The sequence below is a fragment of the Antennarius striatus genome, chromosome 16 (assembly GCF_040054535.1).
Source record: "Antennarius striatus isolate MH-2024 chromosome 16, ASM4005453v1, whole genome shotgun sequence".
Taxonomy (NCBI): domain Eukaryota; kingdom Metazoa; phylum Chordata; class Actinopteri; order Lophiiformes; family Antennariidae; genus Antennarius; species Antennarius striatus.
Genome location: NC_090791.1, coordinates 16,440,472 through 16,467,826, shown reverse-complemented (window position 1 = coordinate 16,467,826; position 27,355 = coordinate 16,440,472). Strand labels below are relative to the sequence as shown.

The 27,355-nt window shown below is 42.6% G+C and overlaps 2 protein-coding genes across 3 annotated transcripts in view; both read left to right on the top strand.

Annotated features, from left to right (window-relative positions):
• col1a1a (collagen, type I, alpha 1a) overlaps nt 1-16,204 on the top strand; it is a 19,198-nt gene extending 2,994 nt beyond the window's left edge. Inside the window, exons 4-49 of the mRNA XM_068335928.1 lie at nt 8-43; nt 1,108-1,200; nt 2,713-2,781; nt 2,881-2,925; nt 3,748-3,801; nt 3,881-3,934; nt 4,026-4,079; nt 4,170-4,223; nt 4,313-4,366; nt 4,532-4,576; nt 4,678-4,731; nt 4,844-4,888; nt 5,016-5,069; nt 5,662-5,760; nt 5,943-5,987; nt 6,146-6,244; nt 6,504-6,557; nt 6,643-6,750; nt 7,469-7,522; nt 8,053-8,151; nt 8,240-8,293; nt 8,381-8,479; nt 8,607-8,660; nt 8,764-8,817; nt 8,997-9,104; nt 9,185-9,229; nt 9,845-9,943; nt 10,108-10,215; nt 10,319-10,480; nt 10,573-10,626; nt 10,723-10,830; nt 10,926-10,979; nt 11,288-11,341; nt 11,444-11,605; nt 11,739-11,846; nt 12,069-12,176; nt 12,435-12,488; nt 12,986-13,093; nt 13,242-13,295; nt 13,374-13,481; nt 13,596-13,649; nt 13,792-13,899; nt 14,052-14,331; nt 14,462-14,652; nt 14,946-15,188; nt 15,497-16,204. Coding sequence (XP_068192029.1) covers nt 8-43; nt 1,108-1,200; nt 2,713-2,781; nt 2,881-2,925; nt 3,748-3,801; nt 3,881-3,934; nt 4,026-4,079; nt 4,170-4,223; nt 4,313-4,366; nt 4,532-4,576; nt 4,678-4,731; nt 4,844-4,888; nt 5,016-5,069; nt 5,662-5,760; nt 5,943-5,987; nt 6,146-6,244; nt 6,504-6,557; nt 6,643-6,750; nt 7,469-7,522; nt 8,053-8,151; nt 8,240-8,293; nt 8,381-8,479; nt 8,607-8,660; nt 8,764-8,817; nt 8,997-9,104; nt 9,185-9,229; nt 9,845-9,943; nt 10,108-10,215; nt 10,319-10,480; nt 10,573-10,626; nt 10,723-10,830; nt 10,926-10,979; nt 11,288-11,341; nt 11,444-11,605; nt 11,739-11,846; nt 12,069-12,176; nt 12,435-12,488; nt 12,986-13,093; nt 13,242-13,295; nt 13,374-13,481; nt 13,596-13,649; nt 13,792-13,899; nt 14,052-14,331; nt 14,462-14,652; nt 14,946-15,188; nt 15,497-15,643 — 4,047 coding nt within the window. The 3' untranslated portion in view covers nt 15,644-16,204. The remainder of the gene's footprint in view (nt 1-7; nt 44-1,107; nt 1,201-2,712; nt 2,782-2,880; nt 2,926-3,747; nt 3,802-3,880; nt 3,935-4,025; nt 4,080-4,169; nt 4,224-4,312; nt 4,367-4,531; nt 4,577-4,677; nt 4,732-4,843; nt 4,889-5,015; nt 5,070-5,661; nt 5,761-5,942; nt 5,988-6,145; nt 6,245-6,503; nt 6,558-6,642; nt 6,751-7,468; nt 7,523-8,052; nt 8,152-8,239; nt 8,294-8,380; nt 8,480-8,606; nt 8,661-8,763; nt 8,818-8,996; nt 9,105-9,184; nt 9,230-9,844; nt 9,944-10,107; nt 10,216-10,318; nt 10,481-10,572; nt 10,627-10,722; nt 10,831-10,925; nt 10,980-11,287; nt 11,342-11,443; nt 11,606-11,738; nt 11,847-12,068; nt 12,177-12,434; nt 12,489-12,985; nt 13,094-13,241; nt 13,296-13,373; nt 13,482-13,595; nt 13,650-13,791; nt 13,900-14,051; nt 14,332-14,461; nt 14,653-14,945; nt 15,189-15,496) is intronic.
• Nucleotides 16,205-21,116: 4,912 nt separating this feature from the next.
• LOC137609136 (ornithine decarboxylase-like) overlaps nt 21,117-27,355 on the top strand; it is a 35,160-nt gene continuing 28,921 nt past the window's right edge. Inside the window, exons 1-2 of one of the 2 annotated variants that reach the window (XM_068335930.1) lie at nt 21,117-23,247; nt 23,346-23,655. The gene's annotated coding sequence lies outside the window, so the exon portion shown is untranslated. Of the gene's footprint in view, nt 23,656-27,355 lie in introns of both variants that reach the window. The other variant, XM_068335929.1, reaches the window with a different exon arrangement.

Sequence of the window (27,355 nt, the reverse complement as noted above, 5' to 3'; positions counted from 1 at the left end):
CCCACAGGGACCCAAGGGAGAGCGTGGACCCAAGGGAGAAAGGGTAGGTTCATAATATTTTCCTCCTGTGATTGAAAATCATTTCCTTTCTGGTCAGCTGATGACCACATGGTGCGTTCACTGTCTACAACAGGGTTGAAGCAGCCATAGTAATTAAAACACTATGCACTTGGATGTTTCATTTCAGGCACATGTGGACATCCTTTAATGATGTCCAGCTTTCAAAACTCTGATTGAAGTTTGAAGTAAAACATGACAAAAATTAAGATCAGTTATATATTAGATGATTCCAACTGTAGATACTGCACCAGCATTACTTTAATTTTTCATTTTAATTGAGATAGTTTTTTGCAAACAAACTTCAGACATCAAACATAATTAAGTACAAGCTCCAGAAAATGGAATAGAAATGAAAAATGTGCACATAGTCCCTCAGAACTGGGTAGAAAGCTATTTTTTGTACTTGTTTCTACATGTGATTCTGAACTGGGACTCTTGAAACACATGGGCTGGGCTTGACGTTAAACAGGACAGGGAGTGGAAGAATTTTTTAATTGAAGGGAAATTTGACACCATAATAAAGAGTTTTCTCTTTTTGTTAAAGCAGTTTAAGTATTTAGATTTTTTTTTTCGGACCTTCTGTCAATTGAATTCATTTATACTCAAAAAAAAAGAAAATGTAACTATTTCATGACATAATCTCCCTGAGATGAGTTGGTGGAAGGCACCTTTATTTCTTTAAAATTATAAGTGTAATTGTCTGAAATAAGTAGTCCAATTCATAAATAACATTCATGACATTCATGAAGTTATCACAATGACAATGATTGTGTATCTCCCTACAGAGGAGGTCACTTCCAATAATAGGGTCAACGACCATTCACACTTACTTCCTGTTTCCTGACGTCACATGACCAGTTCTTCATTGCCCCAGTTGTTGCTTTCGTTGTCGTAGCGACCCAATGACCCTGACAACACAAATTAGGCATTAAACACAACAATTTGCTGAGACCATATAACAGCAGTCTGTCATGTGACCAGTCTGTAGGTGTGTTAGCATTTGAGCTAGGCCTTCCAGTGATTCTGACCTTTTCTTTCCCATCACAGGGTCCCGCTGGCCCCGCTGGCAGAGATGGTATCCCCGGACAGCCTGGACAGCCTGGACCTGCCGGACCTCCTGGACCTCCCGGCCTTGGTGGAGTAAGTTGTTAACTTTATTTCTTTATTTTATCTATATGTAACTTTAACTTGCTGATAGTACAGTAGAAACAAAGTCACATGACTCCTGCAAGCAGCCCATCCATTGAGGAGAGCATGTGAGGGTGGTAATGTTAGTATTTCCTAATCTGCATCTGTCAGAAAAATTAAAAATACAGCAGAGGATCAATGAGGCCCTCGTTCAGTTTTGTTCCTTTTGGCTCTCCAGTATTCATATTCAACTACCCATAATTCTGTCTGTTTCCTGTAGTGGATTGCATCCTAACACTGAGTACGTCAGATATGCTCAGTTAATTGAAACAGATATCAAAATATTTGCAAATTAATTATTTTCTGAATTAGATGCGAACAAAAAAAAACAATAATAGGATGTTTTTATGTAAAAATAGCAAGACGAGCAAAGGAAACTGCACTTCCTCAAACAGAAGTCACTTACTCAGAGTTCTGTAGTTTCCCACAGAAACCAGTCTGAGCTTCAATTGACTGATGTGATGTGATTTTGATTGAGTTTGGCTTTTTTGCAGGGCTTCATTCAGGCACATGCTCAGGGAGGATAAGCAATATCATTCTGGTCATTCATTCTGGTCATTCTAGGCTCATGCTAATTATTTATGCTAAGCTAATTTGACAAATCATCCCAGTCTAATTTACCATAGGTATGTAGAATCTATTGCTGATTAACAAGCTGGTATGAGATTCAAATTGAACATTCAACAATTGAGTTTGATTCAATAGAGATATTCACACACTTTGCTGAAGGATGCTCAGTTAACATTTCACTTTACCTCGACATTTGTGTGAACTCACTAAGGTTGGCTGACATGTCAGCGCCATGCTATAATATAGTTGCCATGTCAGATTAGCATACTAAAAAAATATTCCATGCCATTCCATTCATGGTGACCCCATCAATCACATGCTAAACTAAAGACTAAAGTTTGTGTCAGGCTAGATTCCTTCACGTCAGATTCAAATTCACGCCCATATAATACAGCAATACAATAATAACAGCAGTAGCGTCCAAACAATTCAGCAGATCCTACATCAGTGCCACTAGTGAGGTCAAAGGTCAATCAATGATTTTGGCCATGAGAAAAGTGAATGGAAACTCTTTGTTTACATTAAGTTAAAAGATGTGGCAGATGTATGTACAGTTGTTACATACCAAAATGGATTTGAGTCTGTTTTCACCAACGTGATTGGGTCTGACATCTCTTGAGTCTACAGGCTCTTAGATATCAGAGTTTTAGTCAGGATGTTTTGAAGACAAAGATGAATTGGTCTTTATCTTCTTGAGTCTCTATAGAATGGAATCAATCTAGATCTAGTCTTGAAAGGTGCTTTTGATTTAACTGTTGTGGTGATTTGGTGCTACATAAATCATTTCCTTAATTTTTCTTGGTCTGAAAACTTGATTGAAATCCATTTCCAGCTCCCAGGTTAAATGGATATGACAGATGAATTGTAATATTTATATCTGTTTTCTTTTTCCAGAACTTCTCCCCTCAGATGTCTACTGGCTACGATGACAAGTCCCCTGCCATGCCAGTGCCTGGACCCATGGTAAGACACACACACACACACACATACACATGCACACATCACTTAATTTTGCTATTGTTGCACTGCAGTGCCTGACCTTGTCTTTGTTTTGACTGACAGGGCCCAATGGGACCCCGTGGACCCCCTGGACCCGCTGGTTCTAGTGTGAGTACACTATTTCTTCCTTCATCAAATCATAAGTCTTAAAAGTTGAAACTGAGAGGACAGAAGAGGAGGTGCCAGTGACTGGTGTACCTCATTGTGACACTATTACCTGCCTTCACTGCCCAGTTGGCGAGAAGCCTGTGCAAAGTTTTTACTAAATTAGAGTTCATTTTCTGATGAAAACTAGGATGTGATTGTGGTCAAATCAGTTTAGGCAACATGCAACTTAATTCAAAGATGGACAGATAAGTTGTGAGTTCAGTCAGAGGCTTTCCTGAAAACAAAGCAGCTCATATCTACACCAGTGGTAGAATGCATGGTGCTCTGTTTAGAAACAATTGAGTTCCAGTTGGAAAGGTCTTCAATGCCTGTTCGCCTGTACCACAACACCAGTGAAATGTTATTCCAACAACACCTTACTGGTGTTATCCAAACTATTTGATTAATCATTGCCAGGTTGGACTATTCAAACATTTGGCAGATGGCTAGCTTTCATATTCTCCACATGTGCAAATAAAATCTAAGAAATATTGCTTTGATATCATCCAAAATAAGAAGATTGGCATGTATAGAGATGCTTATTGTTAGTTTCTTCTCATCACAATGGTTTTTAGATTTCTGCGACTGTTCCCACCCTTGTTAGCGTACCTCAGCATGAAACAAACATACTCTACTGGCTAACAGAGAACTGCTGGTATTATTGAAGTATTTCATACATGGATGTGCCCATTAATCCAATAACTTGACTAAAAAGTTCATAAATTTTTGTGCAGCACTGGTTATGTAGGTGTGGTATCAATATTTGTGCGTCTCTTTCCACAGGGACCTCAGGGATTCACTGGCCCCCCTGGTGAGCCTGGAGAGGCTGGATCTGCTGTAAGAATCAGAACCATGGATTACATTGCAGGTTGTTAGTCTGTCACTATTCTCACCTGCTATCTGTCTCTCTCTATAGGGTCCCATGGGTCCCCGTGGCCCAGCCGGTGCCCCTGGAAAGAATGGAGAGGATGTGAGTCAATCAATTAGTTATTTTTGAACCATTTACATCTCAGTTCAGTTTAAAGATTGTTCACTAATGGCTTTCTCTCTTTTATCCTCAGGGTGAGTCTGGCAAACCTGGCCGTGCTGGTGAGCGTGGACCATCTGGCCCCCAGGTAAATATACATGAAGATGCAATTCTAAGTGATGTAATATGAGAAACAAAAACAATAAATAATGCCGTCTGTCCTTTACGTTTCCTTTAGGGAGCTCGTGGTTTCCCAGGAACCCCTGGTCTGCCTGGCATTAAGGGACACAGAGTGAGTCAGAGCTGATGTCCCTCCGTCACAACAATGAGAATTAGCTTCCTTGCCGTGAGGGCTTCATCTGTACCTTTCTTTCTCTGTAGGGATTCAGTGGTCTGGATGGTGCCAAGGGAGACTCTGGCCCCGCTGGCCCCAAGGTAACTGTGTCCCTTTGTTAGGATTCTCAAAACATGTCATACCAAAGTAGTACAAGTAGCAGGAGTGATTGTAGCCATGTGCTGTCATGTGGTAGCCTTGTTGGCTAGCTGTAAGCTGGTACATCATCAGTAAGCTCACCTGCCTGTGTGTTGGTGCACGTTTAGGGAGAGGCTGGAGCTGCTGGTGAGAATGGAACCCCTGGCGCCATGGTGAGTAAAACAAAGCCCCGATCGGAAGCATGTTGTGGTCGTGTTGGAGCTCCCCCCTTTTGTTGGATTTGAAGAACTGACTGAGTCGTTCTGTATCTCAGGGACCTCGTGGTCTGCCTGGTGAGAGAGGCCGCAGTGGTGCTGCTGGAGCTGCTGTGAGTCGCCCATACACACACACACACACACACACACACACACACAGTACATCCAATCTAATCAATTGATCAGTGAACAGCTGAACCAATCTCGTTCCTCTATGCATTATAGGGAGCTCGTGGTAACGATGGCGCTGCTGGTGCTGCTGGACCTCCTGTAAGTGAAGCATAAGTGAAGCTTCTCATCATTTACTTTCTGTGAAGGAATTCTTTGTGTTCTCAGGAGGATCTGATAGATTTACAGATTTTTTTCTCAATCCTTTTGTTTTATTGTTTCCTTTCAGGGCCCCACTGGCCCTGCTGGACCCCCTGGATTCCCTGGTGGCCCTGGAGCCAAGGTAATACTCCATGTCAACAGCCTGAGTTTTTATCCTCATCTTCAGCATCTTCCTTTGTCTTTCGTGGCTTTAATGAACCACAATAATTGAACACATCATTATCCCATTCCTTCTTCATTCTGAATGCTGAGGTTGTAGTGCAGTCCACTGATACACCTCCTTTAGCACATGTGCTCCTAGATGACCATTGATTTGATCTCCGACCCAATGGTGGTCATTTGGGTTGTACAAGGTCAGGTTTATCAAAGAGATTTTTTGCCATGGCTGACTTTCACAATGCAGTCTAAGTTTAATTAAGTTTCAGTTATACATTAACTAATATCTACACTTTATAGATAATAAGTATTTTGTGCTTTTTTTTCATTTTATAGCAGAAATATTTGGCGAGTTCTCCCTAAAACATCACCAAAATAATTGTAAAATATTTTGTGACAAACAATAGTTCATGACAAATAAACTCCTCTGTTTGCCATTTTTGCCTTCTTTTATACCAGATCAAGTCAGTACTTATCATCCCATTATGAGTCATAAATCATGTCCTCAGATTGAAAGTGAATCTGTCTGAATCCTAATGTTTCCTCTCTTCCTAAAGGGTGATGCCGGACCTCAGGGTGCTCGTGGAGGCGAGGGCCCCGCTGGAGCCCGTGGTGAGCCTGGTAACCCTGGACCTGCTGGCGCAGCCGGACCTTCTGTAAGTTTGCATCCCAGATTTGTCTTTGACCCCAACGAAAAAAAATTGGTATAAGAGAATCCATCCCCATTGGCTGTTCCTTTTCAAACCCTTTCCTTGTCAATTCAGTGACAGCTACATCAATCAGTTGAGTCTCCAGACTTTGATTGTTCAATCTCAACCATTTTTTTTTTCTCCTTCAGGGAAGCTCCGGAAACGATGGAGCCCCCGGAGCTAAGGGAGCACCTGTGAGTATCTCTCCAGAGACACTGACCTGGAAAATACAATAGGGCCTGAGGGTTAGAATCCCTTTCTGAGAAGCACTGACATTCAAGGCTGCTGATTTGAAGCCACCACAGTACAATATCACGAGTGTGTTGCTGATGTGTACTGCTGCCCCCTGCAGGGTACTGCTGGAGTTGCTGGCGCTCCCGGATTCCCCGGACCCCGTGGACCTCCCGGACCTCAGGGTGCTGCTGGTGTCCCCGGTGCCAAGGGTAACACTGTGAGTAAAACTCTTCCAAAACTAAGGAAAGCTAAATATTGTCTTAATTAAAAATAAAATTTAATTTCAAACACACCGTTTCTGGTTCAGATTCAGATTCTGTTTACTTTTACAGTTAGATTTTTGTGTGTAGATTTTTTGAAAATGTTTTCCTTCATTAGGTTTTTGTTAATTAGCCACAGGTTTCTCTGAGTAAATGACAGTAGTTGTTATCTGTTTGTTGGGTTGTTCATGTTTTCTTATCCTATTTGCCCCACAGGGTGAGTCTGGTGCCCCAGGAGCCAAGGGAGAAGCTGGTGTCAAGGGAGAGGCTGTGAGTTAACATTCTCCACTCAGTTCAGTTATACACGTATGGAGACCCATTCCACCTCATATGTCAACCTCTGCTTGTCCTCCAGGGTGCTCCAGGAGTTCAGGGACCCCCAGGATCTGCTGGTGAGGAAGGCAAGAGAGGATCAAGAGGAGAGCCTGGTGTCGCAGGAACCCGTGGAGCTCCAGGAGAGAGAGTATGGATCTTACTAATGTATTACTGTGTGTACTGTAATATTCCTTGAGATGATGCATATAAAGAGGATATAATTGGCTTGTGGTATATCCTTAAAAGGAAAAAAACACTTGACTTTAAATTCTGACTAATAATCTAAATTCTAAATAATAATAATAATAATAATAACAATAATAATAATACTAGTAGTAAAAAGCGCTACAGATCTTTTATTAGGTAACTATATGACCTTCCAGTGAGAACTTTATTTTTATGCAGCTAGACCGACTGATATTTTCGATCTGAGAAAAAATATTTTTAGTCAAATACAAATATAATTCAGCATTCTTTTCCTTCCAAATTGTAAATGCCAAAAGGACTGAAATACCACCCCTTATATGACAAATATGCATAGCGCAGGTCACAATTCTGATGAGCCAGAATGACTCAACATTGTGTTCAGAGATTCACTACTGCCCTCTGCAGGCTATAAAATATAACACTGTACATTCCACCTGTGAATGTAGCCCATGATGAATCAATGTGGTTATTGGTTGTTTTGTGGTGCTAAAGTTTTTTTTTTGTGATCATTGATAAAAGAGAAACATAACAACAACAAATTATGGTGTTTGCCAACATTTCTCCTGAATGTACATTAGCAATAATCACAGTGCTGGACATGTTAGCATTATGTGAATAGCTCATAGAGCTTATCAAAATGTACTGGTTTCTCTCCACAGGGTGCCCCTGGTGGTCGTGGTTTCCCTGGTTCTGATGGCCCTGCTGGACCCAAAGTGAGTAATGCACACTCGCAGACTCGCACTTCCATTTTACTTATAAGCAGTTCGATTGTTACATCCTGCTTCAATGCAGTGGCGAATTGTAATTGTCAGTGTTCATGGGTTAGTAAGTCCACCAAATATCTTCACAACCATTGTAGATAGAAAGATGAAACAAAAAGCACATGAATCGGCCGGCAAAGGGGATGAAAATGACATGATGACCTTGACCTATAGAAAACTATGTCAAGGTCAAATTTAAACTTTTGTACACTCAGGAACCAGATAAGATAGAAATACAAGGTCAAGATCAGTGTGAGTAAGACCATAGATCATATGGTCTTACTCATAGATCAAAGCACTAGCTAGTGCTTTGATCTATGAAAGTAGGTCAGAGCACTAGCTTTGATTTTTTTACCTATGCGAGAGGGTCAAGGTAAATTTTTGAATTTAGGGATGTTGTAATCTGTGACTGCCTTGGTTCTAGTTCACATTTGTTTCGGTATAACTAACCTTTGCCTTTGTTCATCGTCTCTTCTGCGTAGGGAGCCAATGGTGAGCGCGGTCCCCCTGGTGTTGTTGGACCTAAAGGTGCCACTGGTGAGACTGGCCGCACTGGTGAGCCTGGTCTGCCTGGAGCTAAGGTGAGATTACATCAATTCATCACATTAGTGTCAGCAGATGAGTATTCAATGTGCAAGCCCTTCTCTAACCTCTGACTTCTACTTGTAGGGTATGACTGGCAGCCCCGGCAGCCCTGGACCTGATGGCAAGACTGGACCTACTGTAAGTTTGCATTCTGTATCACATGCTCTTCATCATATAATAACATCTACATGTTATGTTCATTTAAAGTAATCTTTATTTAATCAGGGAGCCCCTGGACAAGATGGTCGCCCTGGACCTCCAGGCTCTGTTGGAGCTAGAGGCCAGCCTGGAGTCATGGGATTCCCTGGACCCAAGGGTGCTGCCGTAAGTACTACATCTCACTAGCAATTGGCTATCTTTAAGCAGTTTGTTTGCATCTGCTTTATTCAGTAGGCCAGTAAAATCAATCATCACATCCACAGTAATCATAAATTTGTACTCCCATCTTTAGGGTGAGGGTGGAAAGCCTGGAGAGAGAGGAGTAATGGGACCCACTGGAGCTGTTGTGAGTTCTCCATACTACTGTGGTCTCTGAGGAATATGCACTATTGTTTTTCTGTTGGGTATATAAGACTGTGTGTTTAAGCGTGTGCCTCCTGTCTACCTAGGGTGCCCCAGGAAAGGATGGTGACGTCGGTGCTCCAGGCCCTGCTGGACCTGCTGTAAGTGAAATAGACTCAACTGCAAACGCCTTGACATTAACACATAACTCACAGGCAGTACTCCTCATTAGCTTCACATCTTTCACTACAAAATATTTCTGTACTGGAGGTCATACTTTTATATACAATATAACCATCTTTCACTTGGCTCAAACAATCAATTTCCTGCTCTTGTTTAGGGACCTTCTGGTGAGAGAGGAGAGCAGGGAGCTGCTGGAGGTCCTGGATTCCAGGGTCTTCCAGGACCCCAGGGTGCTGTTGGTGAGACTGGCAAGCCTGGAGAGCAGGTACTGACAGTCAGTGATGAAACCTTATCAAATTAATTCACTTGAAATGATAGTAAATCAATGCCTCTTGGTCCACCTAGGGTCTGCCCGGTGACGCTGGAGCCCCCGGATCTGCTGGAGCTAGAGTAAGTGACTCATTAGCTTCATAATCACAATTACTCAGCTGTGTGTTCCAAGCACCGTCAAACAAGGGACAATTCAGTCAACTATTTAAAAAGCATGTTCATACTTTCTTTTTACCAACCAGGCTTTAAATACTTAAAGAAGCTAAATGTTGCTGTTACTGTAACTTTTCTCAGTGTTGCATTTAAAGCAATAAAGTTATTTTTGGTTCCAAAAGAAGGGCATGTGATACATGAAGTGGAATGACTTCAGCCAGAGCTTGAAAGTTAGCTTCTCTATTATAAAGATCTATCACAACCACTAGGAAGTTCACACACAAAGCCAAAGGCATGCTGACGGATACATTGACATTAATGGCTATTTTTAGGCTTGCATTGTCTAAAGATAGCCACAAATTTGATAGCATTTAACATGACTCAATGACAAAACTGGATCTCTTTCCTAAATACACCAATGAGAAAATCTATTTTGAAACTTCCGTTATGTGAAGTGTGTTTCACAAAGACATGGATTGTTGACTTTTAGAGTTGAATCTTTACCTAGATCGATACACATGTCACTATTGAGTCTAGCACTGCTACTACAACCTATTTATCTGTGTTAATCCTCTCATTTAGGGTGACAGAGGTTTCCCCGGTGAGCGTGGCGCACCTGGCCCTGCTGGACCTGCTGGTGGTCGTGGTTCTCCTGGCTCTGCTGGAAATGACGGTGCTAAGGTAAACCCTGACACAATGACTGAGAGAAAACTTGTTGGTCGTTTTCTGATTTACTTTCAATCCAGGTCACATAATTGATAGATACAAATTAATCAGATGGTCTTTTCTCTAATAAATCTTCTTTCCTTCTTACTCTGTTCTCTGCCCTCCCACTTCTTTCTCAGGGAGATGCTGGAGCCCCCGGTACACCTGGAGCTCAGGGTCCTCCTGGACTGCAAGGAATGCCTGGTGAGCGTGGTGCCGCTGGTCTTCCAGGACTGAGGGGTGACAGAGTGAGTGATTTATCTACAGTTAATATGATATCTCCTACAAAATGCAAGATCTGATGTTTAACTTCTTGTATACCTCTTTCTTTCTGTCCCTCAAATCACTCAGGGTGACCAAGGAGCCAAGGGTCTTGATGGAGCCCCTGGTAAGGATGGTCCCCGTGGTTTGACTGGACCAATTGGACTTCCTGGACCTGCTGGAGCATCCGGAGATAAGGGAGAGCCTGGGCCTGCTGGAGCTGTTGGACCTGCTGGAGCCCGCGGTGGACCTGTAATTACTTTTTGCCTGTCCGGAGCTGTAATCTGAAGTCAAAGTTGTGTCTTAAAATCCTTTGCTGAAATTTTTCCCAACATCGTCCTTAGGGTGAGCGTGGAGAGGCTGGACCACCCGGACCTGCTGGATTCGCTGGACCTCCTGTAAGCCACTTCTACATTTCTTTCTTCTTGAAGGTTTACCAGATAACACGGAAATAATTTTCCTTGCTCTCTTCATCTATAACCTTTCCACTACAGGGTGGTGATGGACAGCCTGGTGCAAAGGGAGAGGCTGGAGATAATGGTGCCAAGGGTGATGCTGGTCCTCCCGGTGCTTCTGGACCTACTGGTGCCCCTGGACCTCAGGTTTGTGATCTCATATATTCTTGTTATTCGGATTCTCTGGTACATTGCCTTGCATTGGTTCTCCCATGTTGACTGAGTATTTTTTGTTCTTCCAGGGTCCAGTTGGAAACTCTGGCCCTAAGGGAGCCCGCGGACCCAGCGGACTTCCTGTGAGTCAATATTTCTACTAAGTCATTATCTTGCTATATTGGGTTGATATGTATTTTTAAGCCTTTTTTCTCTTTGGGTCATCACAAGCAGTAGTATAGAGGTCAGGGGTCACATTGTGATATTTACATTTCTTTGAAAGTTGAGCATGGAAAGTGTGATCTATTATAAAACCTATTTTCATTAATTGTTTCAAGATATCTGTTAATTATTATACAGTATATTGTTATTTATTTTATTAGTTGCGCTGCTTTGATGCAAGAACGTATCCGGCCACAGTCTAACGATGGGCCTTTGTCTTTTTCTTTAGGGTGCTACTGGTTTCCCTGGTGCTGCTGGCAGAGTTGGACCACCCGGCCCCTCTGTAAGTTTTACACAAATGCTATTTGTAGTCTTTCTCTCTCTGATAGGGCGCGTGATAAGGACACTTTTCAATGGTTTTGTATTCCCCCCTCCCCTCTCATAGGGCAACCCCGGACCTCCTGGACCCGCTGGAGCTGTTGGCAAAGAGGGACCTAAAGGAAACCGTGGTGAGACTGGACATGCTGGTCGCACTGGTGAGATGGGACCTGCTGGACCCCCTGGAGCTGCTGGAGAGAAGGGTAGCCCTGGTGCTGAGGGTGCTTCTGTAAGTTCTCTTTTACACAAAAGGCCAAATTATAAGCACTTCCATCTTTTTAAGGTGCTGGTTTTGGTCTGGTTCTGTAGGCTTTTACTTTGATGTCTAATCACTTCATCTTTGTCTTTGTTTCCCCCTGCAGGGTAGTTCTGGTCTGCCTGGACCTCAAGGTATTGCTGGTCAGCGTGGTATCGTTGGTCTGCCTGGACAGAGAGGAGAGAGAGGTTTCCCTGGTCTGCCCGGACCTGCTGTAAGTTCATATTTTTATTTTATGTACTTTATAATGCTTCCTGAAGTAGAGTAGAGATAAAGAACCAGTGTAATGCTTAGAACCAAAAATAACTTTAAGAAATACAAATAAAAACATAAATATCCTCAGATAACAAACTTATATTCAGAAAAGACCATCAGTCAATTGGAAAACCAACAGGTGTTGCTTTGACTGGACTGACTATTACTGTATCTTCTACAGGGAGAAACAGGAAAGCAGGGACCAGGTGGTCCCGGTGGTGAGCGTGGACCTCCCGGACCCATGGGACCCCCCGGACTGGCTGGAGCCCCTGGCGAGACTGGACGTGAGGTATGAAGAAAATAATCACACCTGTGCATTAAGACTATTTGTCTGACTTCAGTCTAGTATGCTGGTGTCAGCACAACCAGCCCTGTAGGTTATTCCTATTATTATTATTATTATTATTATTATTATTATTATTATTATTATTATTATTATTATTATTAACCTTTATTTATCCAGGTGAGTCCCATTGAGATTACAGATCTCTTTTGCAAAGGAGCCCTGGCCACATTCACGCTCACATTAACACCTGCTGTGTTTTAGGGAAGCCCTGGTAATGAAGGAGCAGCTGGTCGTGACGGATCTGCAGGACCCAAGGTGAGTACAAATATCAAATGAAAAGTTGTTGAGGTATAGTTTGCAGACAGAGCCAGGTAGAGTTTTACAAATGCAGCCTACACTGAAACAGGAAGCCACAGCATTGCACTCTAGAAGGGTGATAAATGTTGACTTCAACAAAGCAATAGTTAAAATGGTCACCTAAGTCCCAAAACAGTCAACATGCCAAGTTTATTGGATTCTAGTAAAGTATAGCAGAGCCTTTACTTAGCTATCTAAAAAGCTTTCAAGAACACCATGGAATGTCTTAAGAATGGCTCGAGGCACAATGACATGTTCCCACAGCTAATGCGTAGTAATATCGCATTAGCAGATCAGACTTCCTGTATCTTAAATAATTGCTATTTTACAGCTGATGTGGTAGTAGTTTAATTTAAAATCTGATCTGATTCATTATAGGGCAGAACAGGTCATTAAAATAAAATATAGATCTAAAATAAGTTAAAAAAAACATGTTTTTTGTGATTGTGTTATAGGGAGACCGCGGAGAGAGCGGCCCAGCTGGAGCTCCTGGTGCCCCTGGACCCTCTGGTGCCCCTGGACCCGTCGGACCCGCTGGAAAGAACGGTGACCGTGGAGACACTGTGAGTGACAAAATCCTTGTCTAGTTTTGGAAGTGTCATTTAAAGAAAACATGCACATCTACATGGAAATGAAAGTCAGCCATCGATACAGGCTCTGCTCTGGGTGAACGACCTCCCTTTACATTGAATTGATTTTTGTATGTTTCAGGGACCTGCTGGCCCTGCTGGTCCTGCTGGCCCTGCTGGACCTCGTGGCCCTGCTGTAAGTAACGCTCTAAACACCATTCATAGACCACTATGTAGATTTTAAAGACACTATATTAACTTTCCCCTCTAACAGGGAGTTGCCGGAGTTCGTGGAGACAAGGGAGAGTCTGGAGAGGCTGGCGAGAGAGGCATGAAGGGACACAGAGGATTCACTGGCATGCAGGGACCTCCTGGCCCATCAGTATGTCACACTGCACTCACACATGCACATATAATTATATATTTATTTATTTATTTATATGCACAACTAGAAATATATTACCTCTAAAGTCTTTTTGTGTTTCTTAACCCAAAGGGATCAACTGGAGAGCAGGGACCTGCTGGTGCTGCTGGACCCGCCGGACCCAGAGTGAGTTAACACATCACTCAATTATTTGTTTTAAGCAATTTTAGCTCATTTGCATTTTCATACTTGCTCTTGTCCTTGCATCAGTGTTTGGAGGGACTCTGACCCTGATAGACAATAAGCTTTAACTTTGTGCTCTTTCCAGGGTGCTGCTGGAGCTGCTGGCACTGCTGGTAAGGATGGTATGACTGGCCTGCCCGGACCTACTGGACCTCCTGGACCTCGTGGACGTTCTGGAGAGATGGGACCTGCTGTAAGTCAGGCTTTTTAATTAGCTATTGGTTCATGTTTCCTTTGTGTTATGTGGTTTTTTATGATAAATGATGTTTTTGGAACATCACATGCCCTCTGCTAAGAGTTAAATAACTTATTCTTCCTCTTCTTCTTCTCAATCTTTTCTCTTAGGGTCCTCCTGGACCTCCTGGACCTCCTGGTGCACCAGGTGCCCCTGGCGGTGGATTCGACCTCGGCTTCATCTCCCAGCCTCAAGAGAAGGCCCCTGATCCCTTCCGTATGTACCGTGCTGATGACGCTAACGTTCTGCGTGACCGTGACCTGGAGGTGGACAGCACTCTGAAGAGTCTGAGCCAGCAGATCGAGCAGATCCGTAGCCCTGATGGTACCCGCAAAAACCCAGCCAGAACCTGCCGTGACCTTAAGATGTGCCACCCTGACTGGAAGAGCGGTGAGTAAAGATCTTTGAATAAAGTATACAACAATGAATGACAGCTTTCAGGACACAGCATTTTGAAGATTTTGGATCTGAGGACATTGCTGGGTGGGGTTTTGACTGTCCCTAAATTCTTGTTTACCAGGCGAGTACTGGATTGACCCCGACCAGGGCTGCACTCAGGATGCCATCAAGGTCTACTGCAACATGGAGACTGGTGAGACCTGTGTGACTCCAGTTCAGAGCGAGGTTGCCCAGAAGAACTGGTACAACAGCAAGAACATCAAGGAGAAGAAGCACGTCTGGTTCGGAGAGGCTATGACCGACGGCTTCCAGGTAAATATGATAAACCTGTCAAGCAGAGCATTTTCTCCTCCTCTTCATCACCGTTTAGTCTGTCCTTCATTTTGTGGTTCAGTTTGCTCAACTTGCTCACTTATAGCAGTTAGAGCCAACCAACATAAAGGCAACTTCCATCTCAGCTCTTCCTTCCTCTACCACCCTCCATTCTACTACTCTTTGCCCCTTTCTTGTTTTCACAGGATTTTTTTTTACTCCGTCTTGCTGTTCCATTTCTCTCACCTAGCACGTTAGTCAGTAACCTCTCCCCCCTCCTGTTTCCTCCACAGTTCGAGTATGGCAGCGAGGGCTCTCAGCCAGAGGATGTCAACATTCAGCTGACCTTCCTGCGTCTCATGTCCACTGAGGCATCCCAGAACATCACCTACCACTGCAAGAACAGCGTCGCCTACATGGATGCTGCTGCCGGTAACCTCAAGAAGGCCCTGCTCCTCCAGGGCTCCAACGAGATCGAGATCAGAGCCGAGGGCAACAGCCGCTTCACCTACAGTGTCCTGGAGGATGGATGCACGGTGAGCACAACTGCAGGCGATACTGTCATCTCAAAACCACTGTCAGAGTACTTCATAATGAGGATCAAACTTATCAAGAAACTAAATAAATATAATTTGGAAAGATTATATAGTCCTTTGTAACATCAATGGTTTTGAACCTTGGCAAAGACAGAAAAAGAGTGCAACATCAAATTGCTAGTCTGAACTATCTAGTTTTGTGGTTAATGGTTACAAACAAAACTTCAAATAGATATTCATTGACTTAACAATCTAGCTTCCAATTGAAATGTATAATCTAACTCTTCTTTGTTTTTCTTGCTTCTCAGTCACATACCGGTACATGGGGCAAGACAGTCATCGACTACAAGACAACAAAAACATCTCGCCTGCCCATCATTGATATCGCTCCTATGGATGTTGGTGCTCCAGACCAAGAGTTCGGCCTTGAAGTTGGACCCGTCTGTTTCTTGTAAAAAGAGAAATCTGGACTTGAAATTGTTGTTGTGAGTGTGTGTGTGTTTTGTTTTTTTAGCAGTCATCTCTCTCTTTAAAAAAGCCCACTAAAACATTTTTCAAATGCCATTTTTCTGAAAAATTCAACCCCTCGCTCTTGATTCTTCAAGTTTCCATTCGGCTGTTGTTCCGATGGTCCACTTTGCCAAAAACCTGCACTTCAACAAGAAGACGGCGATGTAGCGGAGTCTGCATTGTCGTGTTTGGGACCACTACTTTTTGTTTCTGACTCTTGTTTTTTTTTTTAACATCACCAACACCAAGGATCCTATAGAGAAGACACTTTGTTTCACTGGCAACAAGAAAATAATATATGCTTCTGTAAAGTGTAAAAATTGACGTCCCCTCTTCAAGCCAAACCAGGCCTCTCTGGAGCACACAGAAACCAACAGACACACACAGGTGACTTTTGTATTTTTATACACCACTGTGGTGAGAGGAATGAAAGGACAGTCCCAACAGGCAGAATCCAATTGCTTTGTACCACGTTTCAGGTGATGATGAATAAACGGTGAAACTGACAGCCATGTTTGTCTCTGTTGATCTGCCCCAACACCCACCTCCATCTCCTGCCCCTGACAACACTGTCAACGGCCTGCCCTTCATTCACTGATGATGTTTGTTGTTCTGGTCACTTACATGTTTGTTGTTTTGTTTTTGTTTTTTCAGAAAAGTCTCATTAAAACCACCAGCAGAGAAATATGGGTTTAAACCTCTTTTTTCGAAGAAAAAAAAAAGGCTACCTCAGAAAAGTAAGGACATCCATCTGTAAAGCAAAGTGTTTTTGAAAAGAAGCCCAGAGTGGTTGTAGCAGATGGTGGGCAATCAATGACGCTTTAGCAGAAGAAGAAACAGCTAAATCTCTAGGTGCTATTATTTGTTTGAGGTGTCCAGCCCGTACAGTTTGGCTACACTATTATGTGTTGTTAAGGTCACTCTGACGCAACTGGGCCCTCTTGGTGCTAACGTAAAAATACATCTCTGTTTTCTTGCTGTCCAGAATGAAACAGACTTCTTCTATTTCAATCTTGTAGTGCTGGCAGTGAAACTCGAAGCTTAGTTTCTGAGCTGAAATATAAAGTGGATCTCTACCCTTCACGAAACCTTGTGTTTTGGCTTTGTGTTCTGACCCTACCCAACGCTTTTCTGTCATCCAAATTCTCCTCCAGCCCTTCATCTACACATCTGTTGTAGCTTGTATCTTGTTTTCTTGTGCGATGGGTGAATTTTCTCAAAAAAATCTCATAAAACAAAATGCAATCTTAGATTTCAGAAATGCACAGAAAGAGAAACAACAGCAAAGACTATGTGAGAGAAGGGAGACCGACACACTCATGGGGGAAAACACCACAAGGATCTGTACCTATTTTGTATATGTATAATAATTGAGATGTTTTTAATTATTTTGGATGCTGAAATAAAGCATGTTAAGTGGTCTAACATTGAATCCTGCCTAATTCAATGACTGACTTCCCGAATAGCCCCAAGGACTTGAATCAAACATTTAATCAACTGTCTTACTTAATGTTTTGAAAAACTAAATGCTCATGTTATTCGAAGGGCAGATCCTAAATAACCAGAGTGTGACTTTTGGTAAAAGAAGATTTTATTTTATGCACAGAATGAATTATTGCCTTGGTGGTTTGGGGTCAGTAAACTTCTGAAAACTACTTACTTTTCCTAAGAAAACCTAACAGACAATTGTTAGTTCAGTCAAAGATGTCAGTGTCCGCTCAGGTTTCCCACAGTGTTGCTCCAAGACATTACAATATAATCAGTCTGATAACCATGGTTGCTAACTGGGCACTATCTTTAAAATCTGGGTCAAAAAAGAAGAATAAGTGTAGCTTACCTTTCAGTTATTGGAAACTTCTTGTTGGCAGGCAGATCCAGAGCTGAAGATGTTTTATCCAGGCCTTTAAATTAAATTAAAATGTGAAGTTTTTACATATCCATAATCCACCACGTAAAGGCACATTTGGTGCTATGAAAATTTAGCACCGATGGTGATGATGATGATAATGATGATGGTATTTGTCCAAAATAATCTGCCGTTTCCACAGTGAAGCAGAAAAGCGACAGAGGACTGAGAGGCAGCACGGTGGACTCTGAGCTCAGCCGGTTGGCATCGGCCTTGGTTCACAAAGACAGTGATTGTCCACCGAGAGGGAGGCAGCCTCCCTGGAACAGAGGATAGGTTTGCACTCCCATTGGGAATTTGGATTATTTCTGCAAGAATTCAGGCCCTTACTTGAGGCCTGGAGGAGGAATTCTAACCTCTCTGGTTTCAGACACAAAAAAGGCTCTGTTTGCAGGAAGGAAGGCCCTCTGCAGGCAAGTGGGATTCAACAGCTGACTTACAATCAGGATAAAAATCAGGGAGATGAAGCCATGGTGAGTTCAGGTGAAAGCATAAAAAAAATGAACAGAGCGTGTCATTATGTGTAAAGAAGGTTTGGACTTAATCATTGAAGTCTTGATAAATCTTTTCAATGGGACCTATGCCATCACCTCAGTCCAGGAGGGGAATTATACTGTGGTTAAAACAGGATTGCCGCGGTGCACTGGCGTCGCGCCCGGAGTTTCATGCCCCCAGTCGGCTAAAATAGGCTCCAGCACCCCACGACCCGCGACAACGAATGAAGAAAATGAATGAATGAATGAATGAATGAATGAATGAATGAATGAATGAATGAATGGTTAGTGACTGCTGAAGTATAATGCTTTTGAGAAAATATGTCCCTCTTTCTCTGGATTATGCCAAAAAATAACTCAACTATATAAACAACTGGAATATGGATTAGTGATGTTCCAGCTGAAATGATCAAATTTTCACTGGATTATGTAACTTTAAATGAGATAAACTGTAGGAAATTGTTTTTAGGATATGATTGAAATATTGTTTGGATGGATTACCAATAGAATTCATGTTTGATGTATCTTGCAGACACTGGTGAGCACCACTATGAGGTTTACTTTTTGTAGATTACTGAATGGATTGCCATGAAAACATGTTCCCCTCAGGATGATATTTTACACTGTGACAATGGTGAACATGCTAAGCATCTACATTTCAGATGTAATTTGGATGTTTTCATAGTGACTTCGTCAAGGAATTATGGGATTATTGATTCTGATTTCACTCTGTTTGACAATCTGATGAAAATCTGATAAAAAGTTATCACAAAATGTTGATGACTTTCCAGTTACAGCAAAACCTGATCCAAACCAAAGTAAGAGACCTTCATCCTGAAATCACTTTTCTGAATGGTTCCTTGTAAAATTCAGAATAGAGTTTTACAGTTTAACAGAACACATTACTGTATAGGTTACTCTCTGGCTTGTACAGTATGGTCGAATAATACGTGTACAGTATATGTATACATACAGTATATATATATATATATATATATATATATATATATATATATATATATATATATATATATACATACACATATATTATATATATATTTATTTTATTTATTTATTTAAATATATATATATTAACTCCACCCACTACCTGTCAACCAAGCGCCCAACCAATCATGGGGCCCAACCTATCACGGCGCATCCGCCAGAAGAAGTCACGTGAGCAATATGGCGTAAGGCATCGGACAGCAAGGATTTTTGTTGCGTTTATGCCTTTTGTTCACACGACAATGCAAATATCCGTTCAACGCCGTGTCTGCGTTGTCATGTGGACGCTGTAACCGAAACTTTTTCTATCCGGGGGGGCGTCTCCCTGCAACAAAAACCACTGTGACGTTAGTGTGTGTGACCCGTGTCTATATGTACACACAGAATGTACGGAGTTAAAACCTGCTATTTTTTGACGTATAACAGCTCCACGTCGAAGACTTGTTGATAAACGTGCTTGACAGTTGGATATTTGTTCATCTGTTTCTTTATTTATGAGTCATAAAGTTTATCTTCTTCTTCTTTTCCTTTCGGTTTTTCCCTTCAGTGGGTCGCCACAGCGAATCAATTGCCTCCATCTAACCCTGTCTTCTGCATCCTCTTCTCTCACACCAACTACCTTCATGTCCTCTTTCACTACATCCATAAACCTCCTCTTTGGTCTTCCTCTAGGCCTCCTGCCTGGCAGTTCAAAACTCAGCATCCTTCTACCAATATATTCACTATCTCTCCTCTGGACATGTCCAAACCATCTCAGTCTGGCCTCTCTGACTTTCTCTCCAAAATATCTAACATGTGATGTCCCACTGATGTAGTCATTCCTGATCCTATCCTTCCTGGTCACTCCCAAAGAGAACCTCAGCATCTTCATCTCTGCTACCTCCAGCTCTGTCTCCTGTCTTTTCCTCAGTGACACTGTCTCTAGACCAAACAACATCGCTGGTCTCACCACAGTTTTGTACACCTTTCCTTTCATTTTAGCTGAAACTCTTCTATCACACATCACACCTGACACTTTCCTCCACCCGTTCCATCCTGCCTGGACACGCTTCTTCACCTCTTTTCCAGACTCTCCATTGCTCTGGACTGTTGACTCTAGGTACTTAAAACCCTCCACCTTCTTGATCTCTTCTCCCTGTAACCTCACTCTTCCACTTGGGTCCCTCTCATTCACACACATGTACTCTGTCTTACTGCGGCCCACTTTCATTCCTCTCCTTTCCAGGACAAACCTCCAGCTCTCTAGCTTGTCCTCCACCTTAACCACTTTAACTCAGCGTCCTGGGTTAAAATGTTAACTTGGGTTAACCCAGCATCCTGGGTTAAAATGGTTAACCCAGGACACTGGGTTATCCATTTTATTTTTGCACTGGCAAAAATAAAGGAAGTGTTCCTTTATTTTTGCCAGTGCGAGACTAGAGTTGCTCAACTTGACATTGCAAATCATGCAGAATGCTGACTCCCATCACGTTCCGTTATACAGTTCATGTAAATTCACGTTGAACATATTCATCCGGCCACTTTCTTTTTTTGCTCAACATAGTTACTACGAATTAAAATATTAAGAAAGCAATCAGATGACGTACCATGATGACAGGCATAAATAAGACAAAACCCCTGACACACGTCGTGTCGGGTGTGTTGTCTTGACCTTCGGGTTAGGGTTAGGGTTAGGGTCTCCGTTCCTCCATCAGGAGGAAAGTTCACTTCCCAAACAGACAGATGAACACAGATAGATTTAAATAAAAGTCACGACTCCAAAGATCATCAGACGGGGCAGAGAAAAGTCATTTTAGCAGACATGACAGGAAGAGACATCTACACCATGAAGAGGGTCCAACCAATGTCCAGAAGCTAGACGAGAAAAATTAGAGGTGTCAGATACAGACGACTTTTAAATCTCATATCTACCTTCCAGCCTTGTATCATAACTCTTGTTCTCTTTATCGTGTTTGAACCTTGCTTGTTTTTTGACCTTGCCTTTCATGACAGAACAAACTGGCCAGAATAGACTCAGCCGACTCTGCTCTGGTTCGTAATGCCCTTCGACTACAGGGAGAAAAGCTGGCTCAACAGCAAGAGCAGCTGACGTCCCTGTGCACCGATCTGAGAGAACTGGCGGCTCGCCATGACTTGATGATGACATCGTTGGGCTCACAGGTTAGTCAATTACTCAGTCACCTGCCTCGAGAGGCACTTGCTGTTGCGGTGTCTAACCAAGCCACTCTTCCGGGTCTTGCCTCCGACTCTCAGTCACCGACCAGCGTCGCTTCTTCTTGCCTCCAGCTCTCCCGTCCGGAGCGATTCTCTGGGGAATCAGTTGACGTGAGTCCATTTTTAACCCAATGTGAACTACATTTTGAACTGCAGGCTTTGACCTTCCCCAAGGTTGTGTTTATCATCTCCCATCTCACTGGGCGGGCAGAGACTGAGTGGAACCACAGGTCGACAACCTGCTCTACCCTCGCCAGTTTCACTAGAGCTCTTGAACAGGTGTTCCAACACACCTCACCGGGCAGGGAGGCCGCCAGGTTGCTGATTAAGCTGAGGCAAGGAAAACGCAAAAAGCTGGCAATCTGCCCGGGAATTTGGATTCTCTCATAGCTTTGGCCATCAAGATCAATAAGAGACTCACCGAACGGAACCAGGAACGGGGACGAATTTGTGCTCGCTCATCACCACATCGCAGAAGAAGTCCACCGGCAACCAGCTTGGTTCCCATCAACTACCCCACGGAGGAACCCATGCAGCTGGGTCGGACTCGACTGCCCGTTGAGGAGCGTCTCCGCCGACAGAGAGACAGCAGGTGCTATTACTGTGGACAGCTGGGACACCTTGTGAATGCCTGTCATGTCAAGGGAGCCGGGGCACATTCCAGAGAGCCGATTAAGGTGAGCAGAAGCTGTGTCATTGGGAATCCTGCCCAATTCCAGCCTCGGGTGGAAATTGTTTCAGACTACTTCTCTTCCGGTCTCTGTGTTCATTGACTCGGGTGCCGATGCTAACTTTATGAACTCTTCCCTAGTCAGGAGATTGGGGTTGAGAAAGTTCACTCTACAATGCTCCCTTGAGGTTAAAGCTGTAGATGACGCCTCTCTTGGCAGAATAACGCATCGTGCTCAGTCGGTTAAACTTATTTTCCTGGACTCTCACACGGAGACATTAAGTTTCCACGTTTTTGACTCTATGGCACAGCAGGTAATTTTAGGACAGCCATGGCTGAAGACGCACAATCCAAATTTTGACTGGGATAATGGGAGGATTACCTCCTGGGGACCAAATTGCGTGGATTCCTGTCTCCCCAAGTCTTCCTGTTCTGCCACAGTCACAGATCCCTCGAATCCTGACTTGGTTAACGTTCCGCCATGTTACCATGACCTTGCTGAGGTTTTTAGTAAGGCTAAGGCCATGTCCCTGCCACTGCACCGTCCTTATTTTTGTGCTACTGATTTGTTGCCCGGTAGCACCCCACCCAGGGGTAGGTTGTATTCTCTCTCTGCTCCAGAACGCAGAGCCATGGAGGACTATGTGAGGGATTCTCTCGCCAATGGGATCATCCGCCCTTCCTCATCCCTTGCCGGAGCCAGATTTTTCATCGTGGAAAAGAAGGACAAGACCCTCCGACCTTGCACAGACTATCGCTGTCTTAATGACATTACCATTAAGAACAGGTAACCTCTTCCCCTCATCTCCTCAGCCTTCGAGTTGTTGGAGGGGGCCAAGATTTTTTCTAAACTCGTCCTCCGCAGTGCTTACCATTTGGTGAGGATCAGGGAAGGGGACAAGTGGAAAACTGCTTTTAATACTCCCATGGGCCATTATGAATACCTTGTGATGCCTTTTGGTCTTACCAATAAGCCTGCCGTTTTCCAGAACCTGGTTGATGATGTGATCCAGGACATGCTTAATGCTTCCGTCTTTGTTTATTTGGATGACATCCTGATCTTCTCCTCCGATGAAGAGACCCACACTCACCATGTCCGTGCAGTGCTTCAGCAGTTGCATCAGCTGTTTGTGAAAGCGGAGAAATTCAAACCCTCGTTCTCATTCCTTGGGTTTGTGCTTGCTGAGGGGGAGATCAGGATTGGATTCAGAGAAGGTTTCTGCAGTTGCGGAGTGGGCCACCCCCAGTTCATGCAAAGAGGTACATAGGTTTCTGGGTTTTCCCAACTTTTATAGAAGGTTCATCTGCAATTACAGCTCCATAGCCACACCTCTGTATGACCTGTCTTCTCCTCTCAGACCTTTTGTCTGGAGCCCAGAGTGTGAAGCAGCATTTCAGACTATAAAGAAGAACTTCACCTCCGGCCCTATTATCATCCTCCCGGACCCCAGCAGTTCGTGGTAGAGGTGGACGCTTCAGACGTTGGAGTTGGGGCGATTCTCTCTCAAGTCAGTTCCAAGGACGATAAGCTGCACCCCTGTGCGTTTCTGTCGTGGAAACTCTTCGGCTGAGTGCAATTATGATATTGGTGACCGTGAGCTGCTGGTTGTCAAGGTGTCCCGGGAGGAGTGGAGACACTGGCTGGAGGGAGCTTCTCAGTCTTTTCAGGTATGGACGGATCATAAGAATCTTGAATACTTAAAGATTGTTAAGAGACTTAATGCTAGGCAGGCCAGGTTCCTGTCTGCCCTACCCCCTCCCCGTCTGTGTGCACCTAATTTCTGATTGTGTTTCCGCAGCTGTCTCCAATCACCCCCATCAGTCCTGCATACTGTATATTCCCACTTTATGCCTTGTCTCGAAGCCAGTTCGTTGTAGTTCATAGCTCACGTTCCAGCCTTGTATCATAACTCTTGTTCTCGTTATCATGTTTGAACCTTGCTTGTTTTTTGACCTTGCCTTTTCGCCTCCCGCCTTGGATACCTCTGCCTGGATTGACTGCCTTACCTGTGTACCGAACCCCGCCTGGATTAAACCTTGTTTTCTGATTTTACCGCTCAGTGTCGTGCACTTGAGTCCTGCCTCCCTGCGCTAGGTTCGTGAAAGTTACAGTCCTAATCTGAAATAAAGTGAAACAGGGCCAACAATATCTTTCAAAGCATGATGATGCCTTTAATGTCTTAGAAAGTTCTTAAAAACAAATAGCAAGTTTCATCATTTAGCCTTGATCATGTAGTAAAACAGACCTGATGTAATAATAACCTTTTACAAACAGAGATTGGTGATATAGATGATAGAGGTGTCTGGAGGGTGTTCGGACCCCGGTCGCTGTGGGAAGGGTCGTCTCGGGCTGAGATCACTGCAGCTACTGTTTGGTCAGTCACTTTGCATTTACCTAGTTCTCCCTACTTAACCTGGCAGTGTCTATTCCCTTCATGGAGCTGGGGTCGATCCCCACCTTTAGGTGTGATTACCCAACAAGACTAGTGCTCCAACAGCCTACACTCTAAAAAATGATTCAAGGACCTAGTAAATGTGACAGTAATATATAGTTATGCATGCTCAATAAAAATTCTGAATATTGATCACGATGAGTATTTGATTTGACTACATCAAAATTAATTAGTAAAACTCAGACAGGAATATTTGTGTTAAATAGACACATGTAAATTAAGTTTACTTACTTAAAATAAAGTATTTGGCTCAGATTACATGGTTTAAATATTTGTTATAATCAGTGTATGTTTCACCAACCTTTTTGAGAATATATTAACAAATATCAGTTAGTTTTAATAAGTGCAATTATTAAACAAGTCAACTCAATTTTATTGGAGACGTAACTAACAACTCTAAATATCAAGTAAACAGAAGGGAACCGATTCCGCCTTTTTAGGATTTTGGGGTGCTGGTCACTCACTCTGGCAGTGGCTCAGCGGTAGAGCAGATGTCTTGAAGACTGATCGCCCAGCTCACCTCCCAGCCACTGCAGAGGCGCCCTTGAGTAAGGCACCGTCCGCCCTCATTTTGGGGTGCAACCCCCCCAAATTCAGTTACATTTACTCAATTTGTGGAGGTAATTGAACCAAATCAATTCATTAGTACTAGAAAATATTACTTAGATTTTACTCATGACTCAGGTTTTGTTTTAACAGATTTGAGAGCTTTTATATCTACTCAATATTTGTAAGTGTAAAAATGTTTCACTGATTGAATTAACTAACATGCAGTATTATTTTTTTGAGTGTAGCTAGAACCCAGAGTCTCTGCATTGTCACTTGAGGACATTCAATTCAATTCAACTCAATTCAAAAAAATATATTTGCCCCAAGTTGCCCTGTTGAAAAAGTGATACCTCATGTTGCTGAATTTAGACCCGTTGTTCTCACTACTGGACCACTTTGGCTGCCACCTAGTGGTATCAAAAGCATAGTGCACTTACTACTGGGGGCAAAATGGCTGCACACCCTGTCAAAATGTATTGTACAGCAGTAGAAACAAAAGTGCTACAAGCACTCAAAAACGTTTTAACAGCACAATATGTTTGTTTATATACCTTCTTCTCTACATTGATATGGCGTGAAAACTTAGGGAGACCAAATTTATTCAGGAAGTACTGACACGAGAACTTCAGGACAACATATACAACAATAAAGTGAGAAATGTTAGAGAAGTCACAGAGAAACCTGTACAAGAGTATTAATTGGTGTTCAATTATATTTAATTTTCAGTATTACATACTGAAATATGTTACAATCATGACTAACTAACTTAACTACAAATCAAAATGTTTCTAATCAATGCCATTCACATGTATGAGAAAAGCCATTATAACAGATATTTCATAATGAAGAAAGTAGTCACTATTCTTTTATATCAACAGGAGGTTTATCTCTAGACTGATCTAGAATCCTTTGCATGCTGGTAGAAACTCAACAACTAGGGTTGACTTATTAAATAAGTTGATGAGCTACTTTTCAAGATTGGTGACCGTAGGGTGGGATCCAACCATAGGGGAACACAATCCTCGGCCTTCCAGGGAAAGTCCAGGGTACTGGAGAGGAGGGTTAGACCCAAGGTGTGATTTTTTTTTTTTTTCATCAACAGGTTGCTTGAATTAGACTTAAATATTGACATACTGTATATGTTAGTGGTAAGCCATATGTAAATATGAATAATAAATATACCAAAGGACAATAGTGTATGAAATGAGAAATGCTCATGTGAAGAGCGATGTCGATTATATTTCTAGTTCAAACAATACAAATGACAAGTGTACCTTCCCCACCAGGTGGGCCTCCTGCTATCGTTCACTTTTATTCAATTTTATTCATTTTTATTTCATTTGTATACTCTTTGTTCTTTAGTTTAGTATATGCCCTGTTAGTGCTGTATATGTGTTAGTGTAATGTATGTCTTGTGTCCTGTCCTGTGTTGTCAGTGTTTCTTTTTTTCTCCCGGTGTTTATCCAGTATTTATTGTATTACTGGTGTGTTGTTGCATTTGACTGCAAACAAAGGACTGACTGAGTTACTGACCCACCTGAGGTGCCTGATATATGGACTGTCTAGATAAAGAATAGCTCCTCTCTGTCTAAAATTAAAAAAGAGAAAAGTTGAAAATACTCAACTCCAAACATCAATCTTACAATACTTTTAAATAAATTTAGATTAATAATTAGGAATATCCTAATCTAAATTAGACCTTTGAAAAAGTTTTTTGATCTTATTTTTTATGAAATCTTTGGTTGTTCTTCAGTTCTGTGCTTAGGAGACAACCCATGCCTAACCAGTTTATTTGTGGATACTGGTCCTACAAGGGATGCTGAAAAAATACATGCTGTTAACATATGGCTGACAATAACAACCACCTTTGCAGCTGTATGTCTAAATTATATTATGAAAATAATCATGTAAAATAATTTTTTTGCTTACACCTGTAGTCTCCTATGCAGCTTCAAAATGTCAAAAAACGTTTTCTTGTGAGTTATAAAACAGTTGTATCCAACTAGTACACTGGACATCACACTGTTCTCAGTCGTTACTCCTCTCACCTTCCTGTCTGCATCGGTCGTGTCAGTGAACCCGTGGAGCTTGAAGCCCTAGTTTAGAAAGCTCTCTACACTTGTTATATCAAGACAGATTGATCAGGTGTTTATCAGCAAAATATTTTTTTCATCCTGGTGGTTGCAGCAACATTTTTAAAAAAAAGCAAAATAACAAAATTGCAATGCCAAAGCCGGCAGGAAATTTCTAACTTGTGTATTAAAAAAAGAAAGAAAGGATTCTGAAGAGTTGTCATTTACAGTTTACTGACCACACAGGCGCTCAGAGTCATGAGATGCTGATGTTTAGTGCTTAGTTTAGTAAGT